The following is a 13,192-nucleotide window of genomic DNA, read 5'->3' as shown; positions in this document are numbered from 1 at the left end:
TATTAACTTGTCAAACTAATAACTTCACAGGATGGAGAAGAAGAAATTCCAGAATTGCCAGACTCATCGCTAGAAATGGGAATCTTGCCTAAAGAGATCAGGAAGTTAGTTGAACGAAGGCGTCAAGTGAAACAGTTGATGAAACAGCCAGACTTAAATTCTGACCTCTACTTACAGGTATATCTAACAGAATGAAAATGTCCATTGTTGAGAAACTAGACCAAGATCCTGCTTGTTTTATACATATCTTCTTCAAGGCTAACCTAATGTAAGAAATGAATATATAGGGCAATTTTTTTGCTGTTATTTCTAATTTTCTGTTAGGCTAGCCTATCTTGCTTCTTATAGAAGGGGCTAAAATGAGCAGCTAGATAAAATTTGCCAGTGCAATTAACAGGACAGGCATCCACCCCCACTTACATGCATGCCACTCGCGGATGACTGCATTTAAATGGGTCACTGCTAAATAAGTAAGTAGATTGGACTTCAGTCGACCAGGAGCACTGGGTGGGAAGTGCCTTCTCCCCACTTCTGCCATCTCACTGGTTCACCTGGAGCCTTTGCCCCTCTACCAGATGGTCACTCGGCATTTTAACATCTCTCTTATAAGTGACTGACTACATATTATATTTATATATTGTACTGCTTGCTGTGATGGTCTTAATTTCTTTGCAGTATGATATCAGGCAGAAGGCTTTGAAGCTTACAGCTAACAGCATGTATGGATGTCTGGGGTTTTCCTACAGTAGATTCTATGCAAAGCCACTTGCCGCTTTGGTGACTTTCAAAGGCCGAGAGGTGAGTCAGCAGCGAATAATGGGCTCGTGACCTTCCCTTCCCATTTCCTTCTGGTGCACAGCTGAGAAACGGACTGGACAAGCGTTTTGTTTCATTTTGCCCTTGTGTGAATCCTGCTTGTCATTGCGTGTGAACTAGAGATTGTCGTTTATCACAAAGTCTGGTTGGTTTTGAAACGAGCCAGCTTCGGATCATGGGTTATGAACCAAAGTTTAATGCTGAGTGCAAATTTGGTTACTGAATGTTTGAGTCAGTTGTAACATTTATGAGAATGCATAAAAAGGTAAGAGCAGCTCGGCTGGATCGGACCCCTTTTACATGTATTTATCGTAAGTTCCATCCAGTTTCTGCATTAACCTGCAATAAAAAAGAAAATTTGCAAATTAAATATGTATTTAAATAGGTACTTTGAACATTTTCTCCAAAATACGCACGTCCAAATGTATTTCATATAAAAATAGGCATTTTTTTTCAAATATTTCATTACAATATTCACAGTTTTTAAAATACAACACAAACTTCCTTTAACAATGCTGCTTTTACATCCAGCAATCTTTCACTTATCAAACCATGTAAGTAAACAGTTAAATAATATATTTTGATTCTTTTTTTTAAATAGTTTTTAAGCTGACAATTGTATTGCAAAATTCAGAGACGTACAAAATTTGAAGGATAGCTACATTCTAATTTACATAATTAGTTCATATCATTTCATGTTAAAATTAACAAAGAATCAGTTTCTGAAGCAGCCTTGGTCCTCTTCTTCTGTTGCTTCCAAGTAACTACTGCTGAGACGTGTATTGTGTCTGTAAACCTATTCTCCATGTAACTAACTAATTCTCCATGAAACTAACTTGAAGCCATTGATAGACTTTACCTGCATGAATTTGTAAAATCCTCTTTTAAAGTCATATAAGCTAGTAGCCATTGCCACATTGGTGGCAGTGAATTCCATAAATTAACTCTGCACTGTTGATTTTGTCTGTCTTGAATCGCATATTAATCAGTTTTATTTGATAAGCCCAGGTTGTTAGTATTATGGCACAGGACAAAACCCTACTCACTTGCCCCATATATGCATCATTTTATACACTATCTTCGTGTTCTCTTCCTTGCCTTTCTTCTAACTGAAAAGCTCCACACATTGTAGCTTTGTTGTTGTTGTTGTAAAGACAGTGCTCCCCTTTCTGCACCTTTTCCCAGCAGTGCGGTATTGTTTATAGAATGTGTGGTGGCCTTTGCCCCCATCCTGAAGTGGGTAGAACTAACCCCACATGCTCCCAGTGGCCCTTTGCACATTCCTGAATAGAGCTACTGTTGCCATGCATTTATAGACCACAGCAGTGGCTCATGATGTTAGCTATTTAAAAAACGACCTAGCAAGTTTGGCCAAACCATCTGCCCTAGTTAGTGGTGAAATACATTATAATATCTAGTGAGGGTCAGAAAGTGCTAAATATTTCAGCTGCCAGATTGAATCTTTAGAAAACCAGAAGGGTATGTTGTGTTTGGTGCAATCTGGACTATTGATTGTGCTCCCAAACCTCTAATAATCTGATATTTATTGTTATGTGAGTAATCTCACTTAAATTAGAACATAATGGCTTGCTGTATCCTTTTGGACAAAAAGTGCAGCATACCTCTGTCTCCTTCAATACACCAGTATGTCTGAATTATTTACCAGAACTAAACCTTTTTCCTTGCTGAATAACATGCTGAATAACGGCTGTAGTTGAGTGGTAGAGGATCTGCTCCAGAGGTCTTAAGAATTATTAAACGTTGTGTCCATATCAACCTTAACCACCATTAATGCCATCCACATCCCCACTTAACCAAGGTTTTCAAATCAGTTTACAAACCCACGTGCTCTCAGTGGAGTTGCTTGCTCTTAGTGGGGTTAAGGCCAGAACAGTGAATTATGTAGACATTCCAGACAGTCTTCTATGTGGATTTGTGCTAGTTAGGAAAAAGATGAGGGGATAACTACACTTTATGGCTTGTGGATTTGCTTCTACATCATATACAAGGAAGAAGTTTATTTACAAAATTGGTCAGAAGGCAGTAGACATGTTCAGAAATTAGCTTTTAAGAACCTCCTGGCATTGGAAAATCTTAACTCTAAAAGTTTACATTGTTTTCTTGCAAAATATACTTCACTGGTCTGAAAGTGTCCAGTTTTGCTATTCAAATAGTTTCCATTGTTCCATTCAAAATTTTGCTTATTACAGCCCTGCTTGACTTTCAGCGACTTTGTACAAACTGTATTAGCCTTTAGGAGAAAATCTCAAGCAGAAGAAAGTATGCTGTTGTATTCGTTGTACAGTTGGCATTACTGTATATAGTAGTAGAGTGGTAATTATGCAGATTCTTCACTAGATGGCGATATATATCTTGTGTTTATTTAAAAAAATTAAACCATTTCTGGTCACTTAATGTGAGTTCTAATTATGTATAATTTGATATGACTTTAGAGATTTACAAAATTTCCTATATTATTAGAGCTTCACTGAGAATATGGGTTTTGTGTAGTTCAATCCAATAGGAGAAAACTGGTAAACTTGCAGTGCATAAGATTAGGGTAACACAAGAATATGGCTTCTGAGAAGGGTTCCTTCATAACTGTCTCCACAACATCTGTTTTTCCATATGGACAAAATTTTTGTACCCCTAATATACAGCCTGATATAACTGTTTGATTCTAGATTGAGTGCTAGATTCTGGCAGCTGGGAGTGGCTAGATTTGCAGTGGTCTCACCAGGAATTAGCTTCCTGATTTTATTTTAGCTGTCATATTTGTGTTGCCTGGTGGACATACAGAGATGGATGTGCACGTCTGCTTCACCCCACCAAAACACGCCACACAGTGCCATTACTTTTACAGCAAACCCCTGCAATTCATTTGCAATGCAACCAGTTCCTTCAACAGAGACTGAACACTTGAAGGGCTCGCAGCAGAGATTTTGAGAACCTACATTACACTGCCATTACAATGAAGTGAAGAAACAAACTGATGCAGTCAAAGTGCTTCTCAGGAGTTACCTACTGTAGGATAGGCGCAGCCCTTTCCATCACCTGCAGTTATTACTTGAAACCACTCAGTGATATACTTCCCATCTTGGAGACAGTGCTTTGCTTGGCTAAAGGTGTGCTAGCTAGAGAGACTGTCCTAATAATGCAACAAATCCCACTTCCAATTTTGTCTTCATATCTTCTCTGGCAACAGTGGTTGACGTAGGCAACTTAGGCTCATTTTATCTGTTTATCCTACCCAAGTGATGTATGCCATTACAGTGACCTGTGATTTATATAGTTGAAACTGGTTAATGAATAGGCAAAACCAGATGCTAAAAGAGGAGAGAAACGTGTGGGTCAATAATCTTGTTTGTTCTGTTACCACACTTAAGGAAAATATGTTTAGGAAATAGATATAGCATGAAGCTGCTGAGTTGAATGTTGTTCACTGTTGTGGCATGATTTCTTTTAGCTTGAATAGACATTGAATTTTGTTATAGTTGCTACAAACAGTCATTATGGATTATTTAGTGTCATGTAAATTGAGCACCAGCCAGCGAGTTTTGGGATAAGCCAAGAATGATTGACTCCTGGTAACTGAATCTTGTTTCTTCGGTTCATCACACTGCTGCTTGCAGGATTTGTTCTTTCCATCTTTTTAACCTTGGTTGTTGTTTTTTATTGCTGACCTACGCTTGACTCCAGCTCCTTGCAAATACCTACCAAATGAAAATCATAAGCTGCCTTCTGTTATTGTTTTTCCTACAGGGATCAGGGGATCCATGGACAGGTTATCTCTGCCTACTAGGATGCTGGATATGTACAAAGGAGGTTCCAGAAGATGGGAATTTGTGGTGGCCACTATAATTTGTTACATAAAACAAATTATGTAGGTATTTGTAAGGAGCTGGAGTCAAGCGTAGGCCAGCAATAAAAAACAACAACCAAGGTGTCAGTGAAGTTAACTCTTTATTCAAGAAACCAAAACAGTGCAGACCTAGTGATCCCAGCAACTCTTCCCAGTAGGTCTTGCTCCAACAAGGCAATTGTGAGGACTGAAAGTCCCCACCTCCCCACCACTTCCTAAGTCTCCTCCTCTCCAGGGTCTTTCCCAAGCAGTTGCAAATGCTCTGCCCTCTTCGTTTATCTGTGTGTTCTAGGAGAAAAGGGGGGAAGGGGAGTTGGTTGCAGTACGAGAGGGAGACTCCTGGCTTCTTAGCAGCCGCCTTCTTTTTCTCCTGACCCCACTCCGCTCCAGCCTCTGCTTCTGCCTCAGAGTCTGAACAGCCCTCTGCCGCAGCCTCTTCCTGTTCACCCAATCTGTTACCTCTTCCGACATCCACCGCTTCTGACACCACCTCCTTCCAGTCTGCTCTTTCTTTTCCCTCTGACCATTCACCGTCGTTCTACCACCAATCTCCTGGTCCTGAGCCTTCTTCCCTTGGGGCTTCCCCAGCTGGTGCCCTCCACCACTTCTCTGCATCCATGACAGAAGTTGGGGGGGTGGAACTTTTTTTGGGGGGGGGCTTTTGTTTCTCTTCTACTGTTTAAAGTATTGTTTTATAGTTAAGTTGCAAAGTCACTTTTTGTTTGTTAAAATCCAAAGTATTTTTTTCTTTAAGCTAGGAAGAAAAACAGATCAGGGTGAAGAACGCTTGTAAATATTCTGTTTCAATTCTCATTGGTTTTTTTTTTAAAGCTACACTAAAAGCCCCTTTTGAATAACAGTGTTTGACAGGTCTTGTGAAGCTGCTACTGCTGGCACTGAGTCAGGATGACAGAGCAATAATTTTAAAAACTGCTTTAGTTACTTAAATACAACTCACTTCTAGGAAGACTGCAATAATTTGTTATCTGGTCTAATCAACTCCATTTTTTCAATACTACTTTCCTTGCATGGTTTTTTTTAAAAAATGTGTGATACACACAATACAGTATCTGAATATAAGGATCAAGAAACAAGTTTCCAGTTCCACTTCATAGTACAGTCATACTTTGGATCCTGAACGCCTTGCAAGTTGAATGTTTTGGCTCCCGAACGCCACAAACCTGGAAGTGACTATTCCGGTTTGCGAACTATTTTTGGAAGATGAACGTCCGACGGGTCTTCTGTGGCCTCCAGTTGGGCACAGGAGCTTCCTGCGGCCAATCAGAAGCCACACTGGGGTTTCCGAACGTTTTGGAAGTCAAACGGACTTCCGGAACGGATTCTGTTCGACTTCCAAGGTACGACTGTACTATTAATGTATGAGTATCCATATGTTGGCATACATTGTATCAGAGGAGAAAGGTCTTTAATACGGACAGGCATAGTATTCATTTCCATACACTGGGTTGGATACAGACCTGCTATCCTGCAAACATACGGACTCTGGTCCAGCAGAGGCTCCCACTGTAGGTAGAGATGGAAGCATTTTTTTCCTGATTCCTGCACTCCCCCCAGCATCCTTCTCCATTGTGCTGCAGTGTCTCCCAATCCTCTGGAGCAGATTTTGAGGGCAATTAGATGGCTGCTGTGGGAATGGGATATTGTCTAATGCCACCCTGCTTCCACCAGTGGGAGCATTTCCTGAGTGCAACTCTGTTCAGGGGAAATTTCGGTACAAACCCTTACATTCAGCATTTTAACAGCCCAGTACTCTTTACTGTAGGGATGCAGGTGGCACTGTGGGTTAAACCACAGAGCCTAGGGCTTGCTGATCAGAAGGTCAGCTGTTCGAATCCCTGCGATGGGGTGAGCTCCCGTTGCTCGGTCCCTGCTCCTGCCAACCTAGCAGTTCGAAAGCACGTCAAAGTGCAAGTAGATAAATAGGTACCACTCTGGTGGGAAGGTAAACGGTTTTCCGTGCGCTGCTCTTGCTCGCCAGAAGTGGCTTAGTCATGCTGGCCACATGACCCGGAAACTGTCTGCGGACAAACGCCGGCTCCCTCGGCCAATAAAGCGAGATGAGTGCCGCAACCCCAGAGTCGGTCACGACTGGACCTAATGGTCAGGGGTCCCTTTACCTTTACCTTTTTACTCTTTACTGTATTACCTGGAAGCAAGTAATTCTAATTATGTAATTGTAAGTAATTATGAGATTGCAACAAAAATGCTTTGCTATTGGGTGGGGGAGCCCTTTCCCCCTCCAGGCTGCTTCCCCCCTCCCACAATACCGGCTACCAGGTTAACCAGGCAGGCAAGAAGGTGGGTAAACCAAAATGGTGGATGGGGTCTGTTTCCCCCAGCCAGCACTTTTCTGCTTTGCCCTCCTGCTGTACCTGACTCTGTAGGTCCCACAGAGAGGTTCATGGGCCCAGAAGAAGTAAAGCAGGCAGGCAGGCTGCTCAGAATCATGTGGGCAGGAGCAGCGGATGGGTAGAGGACCAAAATGACCATGGAACCTCATTCTTACATGGAGGGGAGGGGTGGTTATAACCCGGATAGAAGGACAAGAAGGCCTGTGGCTCAGGGTCAATGATCCTTCATAGAAAAACAATGTTTCTCTATTTCCGCTTTATATGATGCAACAGGACTGGGCTAAAAATAATGTCCCTCTAAAAGCATCAGAGTAACTTTAGTGACATTTTTTCCCTAGCTGTGAGCATTGTCTTTTTATTGTTCTAGAAATTTATTTGCTCTGGTAATATGTTCTAATCTTACACCTCTTAACACTTATTTCCATTTTTTCACTGTTCAGCTCTTTTTCTTTAAACCAGTGTCCACAATATAGGTTTTTTTTTTAATTGACCTAAGCTTTAAATTAAAGCACAACAGTCATTTTGTCATGGCTGCCAGTGTCGTCGTCGTCTTTTTTTTAAGCATTTGTTGTCCAAGCCCAGAGTGTTTTCCTAGGTCCTGTAAGAACATAGCTGGCATTATTGTTTGTGAAATGAACTTGCAGTGCTGCATTGTCCCATCTTCATAATGAGGAAATGACTCTCTGCCAAGACAGGCAACTTCATTTACTGGGGGAGCATGTAAGGTATGCATGATAGTAGATTATCACATTTATCAAGTATCAGTACTAACTTGGTATTTGTCCCTGGCCTTTTCTCTGCTAAGTGAAGTCCTATATTTTGTGTCCATCTGTTCTGTCGTTTCTCTCTCTCTCTCTCTCTCACACACACATATATTGAGAACAGTTGGTACTAATAGTTTATTAATAGTCTGTAGTTCATAGAACTTGATGTAATGGCTCTGTGCTTTGTATTTCATTTATTTATGTCATATGATGTGATGCTTCTGACCCAATGGCATACAGTTTGGGAATATTTCGCTTCTAGGGAGGCCTGCCATTTGGCTGCAGGGGTTCTTGTTTGGAGATTAGGCTTTTAATGTGTGAATTCTTCAATTACTTGTTATTTCTTCAGAGCTAATGTTTTTGATAAAGCATTTCAGCTAGTAGCAAACAACAGTGCACACACACACACACATGCATCTTCTTTTGTTTGGAATGGATGGGTGAGAGGAACAGAGTTACATTTTCGGTACCATCTCTTTAAAAAAATGTTTTTTTGTTTTTGTTTTTAAATAATATTTATTAAAGTTTCAAAAAATACAAAAATAAGGAAAAAGAAAAAACAGAAAATACAAAATACAGAAAAAGTAAAAACAGTTAAAAAGAAATCCATCTTTCCATAACTTGTCTTTCATTTACTTATTTCCTTGACCTCCTCACACCTCCCTTTTTCTAGTTCAATTTCTTTAAAAAAATGTTTATGTAAGGAAGGACTAGAAAAATTTTCAAATTCCTGGAATCTACTTCTAAGATTTTCTGGGATCCAGTATTATGTTCAACAGATTCATATAAGAGCTTGTACAGATTTTGTAAAAGGACAAATCACAACGTCCATGTCCATGTTTTATGATGGTTGAAGGGACTGCAGATTTTCACTTCAGTTTGTTGTCTTACTGGGAAAATGGTCTTTGCCAGCTGCTGGCAAACCTTGGCTCTTTCTCTCATGCAACGGTTACTGTTGGTTTCCCACTATTGTGGTAACAGTCGGCTTGTACACTACCTTAGAGGTATGTTTGCTGCTACCTGTTCGGTAGCATATGTAGTAAGGAGACCACGGAGAGCAGTAGATGATACAGTACCTCTTGGCTTCTTAAAGCAATTCATTCTGGCTGTGGGAATTTTATGGGGTGAAGAGGGCACAGGCAGAATAAAGGGAAACAACCAAGAGTAGAAGCAGCAGCTGCTAAGAGCCTGAGGCTGGGAATTCTGCCAGCTCCTGGTTCTGTTCGCAGTGGGCAATAATTGTTGAACAAGTTCCTAGTCCCAATGGGACTCAAATGCCCAGCACTACACAACACAATTAATTACAATTATTATTTTTAACAAGAGTTGTGGTGATGGAGTTGAGCCGTGGATGAAACGTGTAAAACAAATGGTATAATGCTGTTGGAATGGCATCTTATCTGTACTGGTTTTATGAGTACTTAAAGGTTACAAGTTTCATGAACTTGCAGCACTAAATTATGTCTTGTGGTATACAATTTCATGTTTGTGATGGATCAGAGAAATTCCACTTGAATTCCAAGTCTCTTCCTGTAGCACAGAGCTGTGTCTGGTCGCTGAATTTTTATTGTGACTAGCTACTCCAGTGTTAACTGCAGCACTAATTTCTAAACCCTTCAGGGGGGAATGTAGTGCACTTACAACATGAGGATGAGTCAGTGATTTTTAAGAAAAGTATATTGGCTAAAACCAAAATGAAGAAGAATAAGAAGAGTTTGGATTTGATATCCTGCTTTATCACTACCTGAAGGAGTCTCAAAGCGGCTAACAATCTCCTTTCCCTTCCTCCCCCACAACAAACACTCTGTGAGGTGAGTGGGGCTGAGAGACTTCAGAGAAGTGTGACTGGCCCAAGGTCACTCAGCAGCTGTATGTGGAGGAGCGGAGACGCAAATCTGGTTCACCAGATTACAAATCTATCACTCTTAACCACTACACGACACTGGCTCTCATAAAAACTGATTTTTATGAACAAGCTACAACAAGTTTTAGCTATTGCATCCCAATATTCATTCAGTCCCCTGAGGCTTTATGTGGCCTATTATGTGCTTATGGCCAGTGTGGTAGTTTCTGTTGCTCCTAGGTTAACAGTTTTTCAGTTCTGCAGAAAGCCATGGGCCTTTTGATGGTTGTTCATATTTTGCACATACCTCCTATGACTGCACACCTGTGCAGCCTAAATGAATGCAACATTGCAGTCTTTGTGTTTATTTCAAGCATTTTGCCTGTCACCACAGTTCAAGAGGAAAATCTGCACATGGGGAACAGAGGTTTAGTATGCTAATAAATGCTTTGCTCGGGAATGACAGCAATGTTGATGGCTGCAGTGTAACAATGACATACTGGTCCTGGAATGTTGAAATGATCAAAGTAACCTTAGCATGTCTTTGTGCACATACCTCTATGTTATACACCAGTTGTTGGCATGAAAGTCATTTCTTCCATGCTATTGAATAAATGGCCTAGATCAAAGTTTACCACGGTGCTCTCTCATTTCCAGTTACTTTAAGATTGGTTGTGATAGAATGGCTAGAATGTTGGGACAGGACGTGAAAAGCCCAGATCACCACTTGGCTATGATGTTCACACAATAGATATGATGTTTGGCCAATCGTTCTGCCTGGACACTGAAGTCCAGCACCGAGGGCCTTCTGGCAGTTCCCTCGCTGCGAGAAGCCAAGTTACAGGGAAGCAGGCAGAGGGCCTTCTTGGTAGTGGCGCGCGCCCTGTGGAACGCCCTCCCACCAGCTGTCAAAGAGAAAAATAACTACCAAACTTTTAGAAGACATCTAAAGGCAGCCCTGTTTAGGGAAGCTTTTAATGTTTAATAGGTTATTGTATTTTAGTGTTTTGTTGGAAGCCGCCCAGAGTGGCTGGGGGGACACAGCCAGATGGGCAGGATATAAATAAATTATTATTATTATTATTATTATTATTATTATTATTATTATTATTATTATTATTATTTAAGTGTGAACAAAGAATGCATAAAATGCAACTAAATGTATAAAATATAAATAAAAGAATGAATCGAAATGACGGACATGAAAATGGAAAAATAAGGGAGCATGGTGGAATTCATGAACAGCAGAACTCTGCAAATGCTCATTCTACTTGTTCACACGTCATAAGTTATGGTTAATGGCTCTTTCACTGCTCTCCTAGAAGGAAATGATACACAATCCTTCCCTGAGCATTCATTCTTAACCAGAGAGCGTGGTTTATTTTACTCCAAACAAACCATGATCTTAAGCCAAGGACTGGGGTTTATTGTTCATACTAGTGGAGAAGTGAAGAGGGAGCAATCTAGTCATTCACAGAAGCTGTCAGCCATGACTTAGGATGAGAAGCGAGCCTGCCTAATAAAGTTACCATTAAAATGAAATGAATACTATCATTATAAAGTTCTAGGTAGTGGTCCCTCATTTCATGTATTGCAAAGAAAATGTACGCAAGCATTATATGCATTTATATATTTTATTTGAGGCTTATTGATATTGTTGCAGTTTCATGTATAGCTTGACAAAGAGGGATGTGACCCATTAGTCTTGTTAATGTGTTTTTGTAGGAGGCATCTGAGGAATTCTGCTATGAGTATTGTATTTCTTTGTAGCCACAATAAGCGTCCCCTGTTGAATAGTATCACTTTTCATGTCGGTCTTTAGAGCATGTGAAAGCATCTTCAAAACTCCTTTTAAAATGATCTGCAAGTACTAAGTGAATTTTATACAGAACTTTTGAGTGATAAAAAGCAGAAGTTTTCTTTATTTGAATTTTGAGCTAGGGTGTTAATCCTTCTCTGGTTATTTTCCCTTTTCATTTTTTATCATTAGTTGCTTTGTTGTGACGAGTGTTTCAGAGTTGGTAATAGTTGCATGTAGCAAGAAGCAGTGTGAACAAGCTGAAATTCTAACAACTTGTTCCTTGAGTGAGTTTAAATAATGGTGTAAAAACGACACATCATGCTAGTTTTAACTACAGTTTGTATGAAACGAAGCAAACTTTCATTTATCTCTGTGTGTTTAGAGATATGAGAGCAGAGGGTCTTCAGGTTAGAGTGATGGACCAAAGAGGCAGCATGATTTGAGTCTTCACCTGCTTCACCTATTGCTTCCATGCAAGCGTAGTTTCTGCATGCATCCCATCAGGGGGAGGTACATACCTGGTGGAGAGTGAGTGGCCTCTTGTTGCTTCAACTGCTCCATAAAGCTCAGAACTGGGTGTAGCTGCCTAGATGCTAGATGGGCACTCGGAAATATAGAAATAGTTGTGTCAGCTTGACAATGAAGAATTAACTCTGTGCCGTGTGCATTTGGCTGGGGAGTGCCCTTCACACCTGCATATGATCCATGGATTGCAGAAAAAGAAAATTCACTTGTGTTGGATCCGAGTAAAAAGAAGAGTTCTCAGCGTGAACACACATTGACTGGATTCAGTTGCAGAAATTGTTCCCACAGTCGTTTCCCCGTCTTAAGAATTCAAAGTAAGATGCTTGAACAACAGGCAGACCATTGTAGAACTGTAAATTGTACACTTGAATATGCAGAATATGTGGCTTCTGGGTTGTGCTAATTTACATTGTGTGCTGAAAACTTTTTCCCCCTTTAGGTTCACCCCTTCACTAATTTTCTCTCTCTCCTGAAACAAGGATCAAATGTGGATGCTGAAGTTTTCCACTTAAATTATTCATTCATCTTTTCCAATGGACGACTCTTCTCCAGTGGCATAATCTCATGTGAAGCTGGTGTCGTCCTAAAATATGTTTTGTTTTTTGATGCTTTAATTGTTTCATCATTTGTCTGTGTGTTTGTCACCCTTGGCTTCTTTGGAAGGAAGGGTGGGATATAAATCATCATCTTCTTCTTCATAGATATAGTGTGTCAAATGACACAGATTAATAAGCATGCACAGGATTGTATGGCGGAGGAGAGCCGGACCACATAAGTTAACCTTACGCTGGCCCCTTTCAATGCTGTTTTTACACTGAGGGCATGTCTGGTGTGGGAGAGCCTGTCAACTTGCCCAAGCTGTCCTCATGAGCTAGAACTCTGATCATTCGTGGGGTACAGCACTTCCCTGACTACATTACCCAGAATGCCTCACTTTGAGACAGGAACCCCTTGGCCTTTCCTAGAGTGAGGCAGGAGGCCATGCAGTGGCTGGTGGAGAGCCTTGTGAGGTGGGTGTGTAAGAAGTGGTGTGGTGGCAGTGGCAAGGCCAGATGGACAATGAAGCAGGCAAGCAAGCAATTGGGGAGTGGGAGGGGGGTGACAGTTTTTTGCTCCCCTGAACCCTGAGGCAGTTGCATTCTCATTCCCTCCCCTGTTATGTAGCTTCTATCGCTTGAGTTCAAGTGATTGGCGTTAAACTGATGCTGG

General features: G+C 40.9%; 1 protein-coding gene across 3 annotated transcripts in view; it reads left to right on the top strand.

The window, feature by feature from the left end:
- POLA1 (DNA polymerase alpha 1, catalytic subunit) overlaps positions 1-13,192 on the top strand; it is a 179,655-nt gene that overhangs the window by 37,763 nt on the left and 128,700 nt on the right. For all 3 annotated transcript variants that reach the window (XM_053387009.1, XM_053387007.1, XM_053387010.1), the window contains 2 exons: positions 31-177; positions 676-798. In XM_053387009.1, the coding sequence (XP_053242984.1) occupies positions 31-177; positions 676-798 (270 nt within the window). The remainder of the gene's footprint in view (positions 1-30; positions 178-675; positions 799-13,192) is intronic.

The sequence above is a fragment of the Podarcis raffonei genome, chromosome 4, assembly GCF_027172205.1.
Source record: "Podarcis raffonei isolate rPodRaf1 chromosome 4, rPodRaf1.pri, whole genome shotgun sequence".
Classification (NCBI taxonomy): Eukaryota; Metazoa; Chordata; class Lepidosauria; order Squamata; family Lacertidae; genus Podarcis; species Podarcis raffonei.
This window is presented reverse-complemented; position numbering and strand designations above follow the sequence as displayed.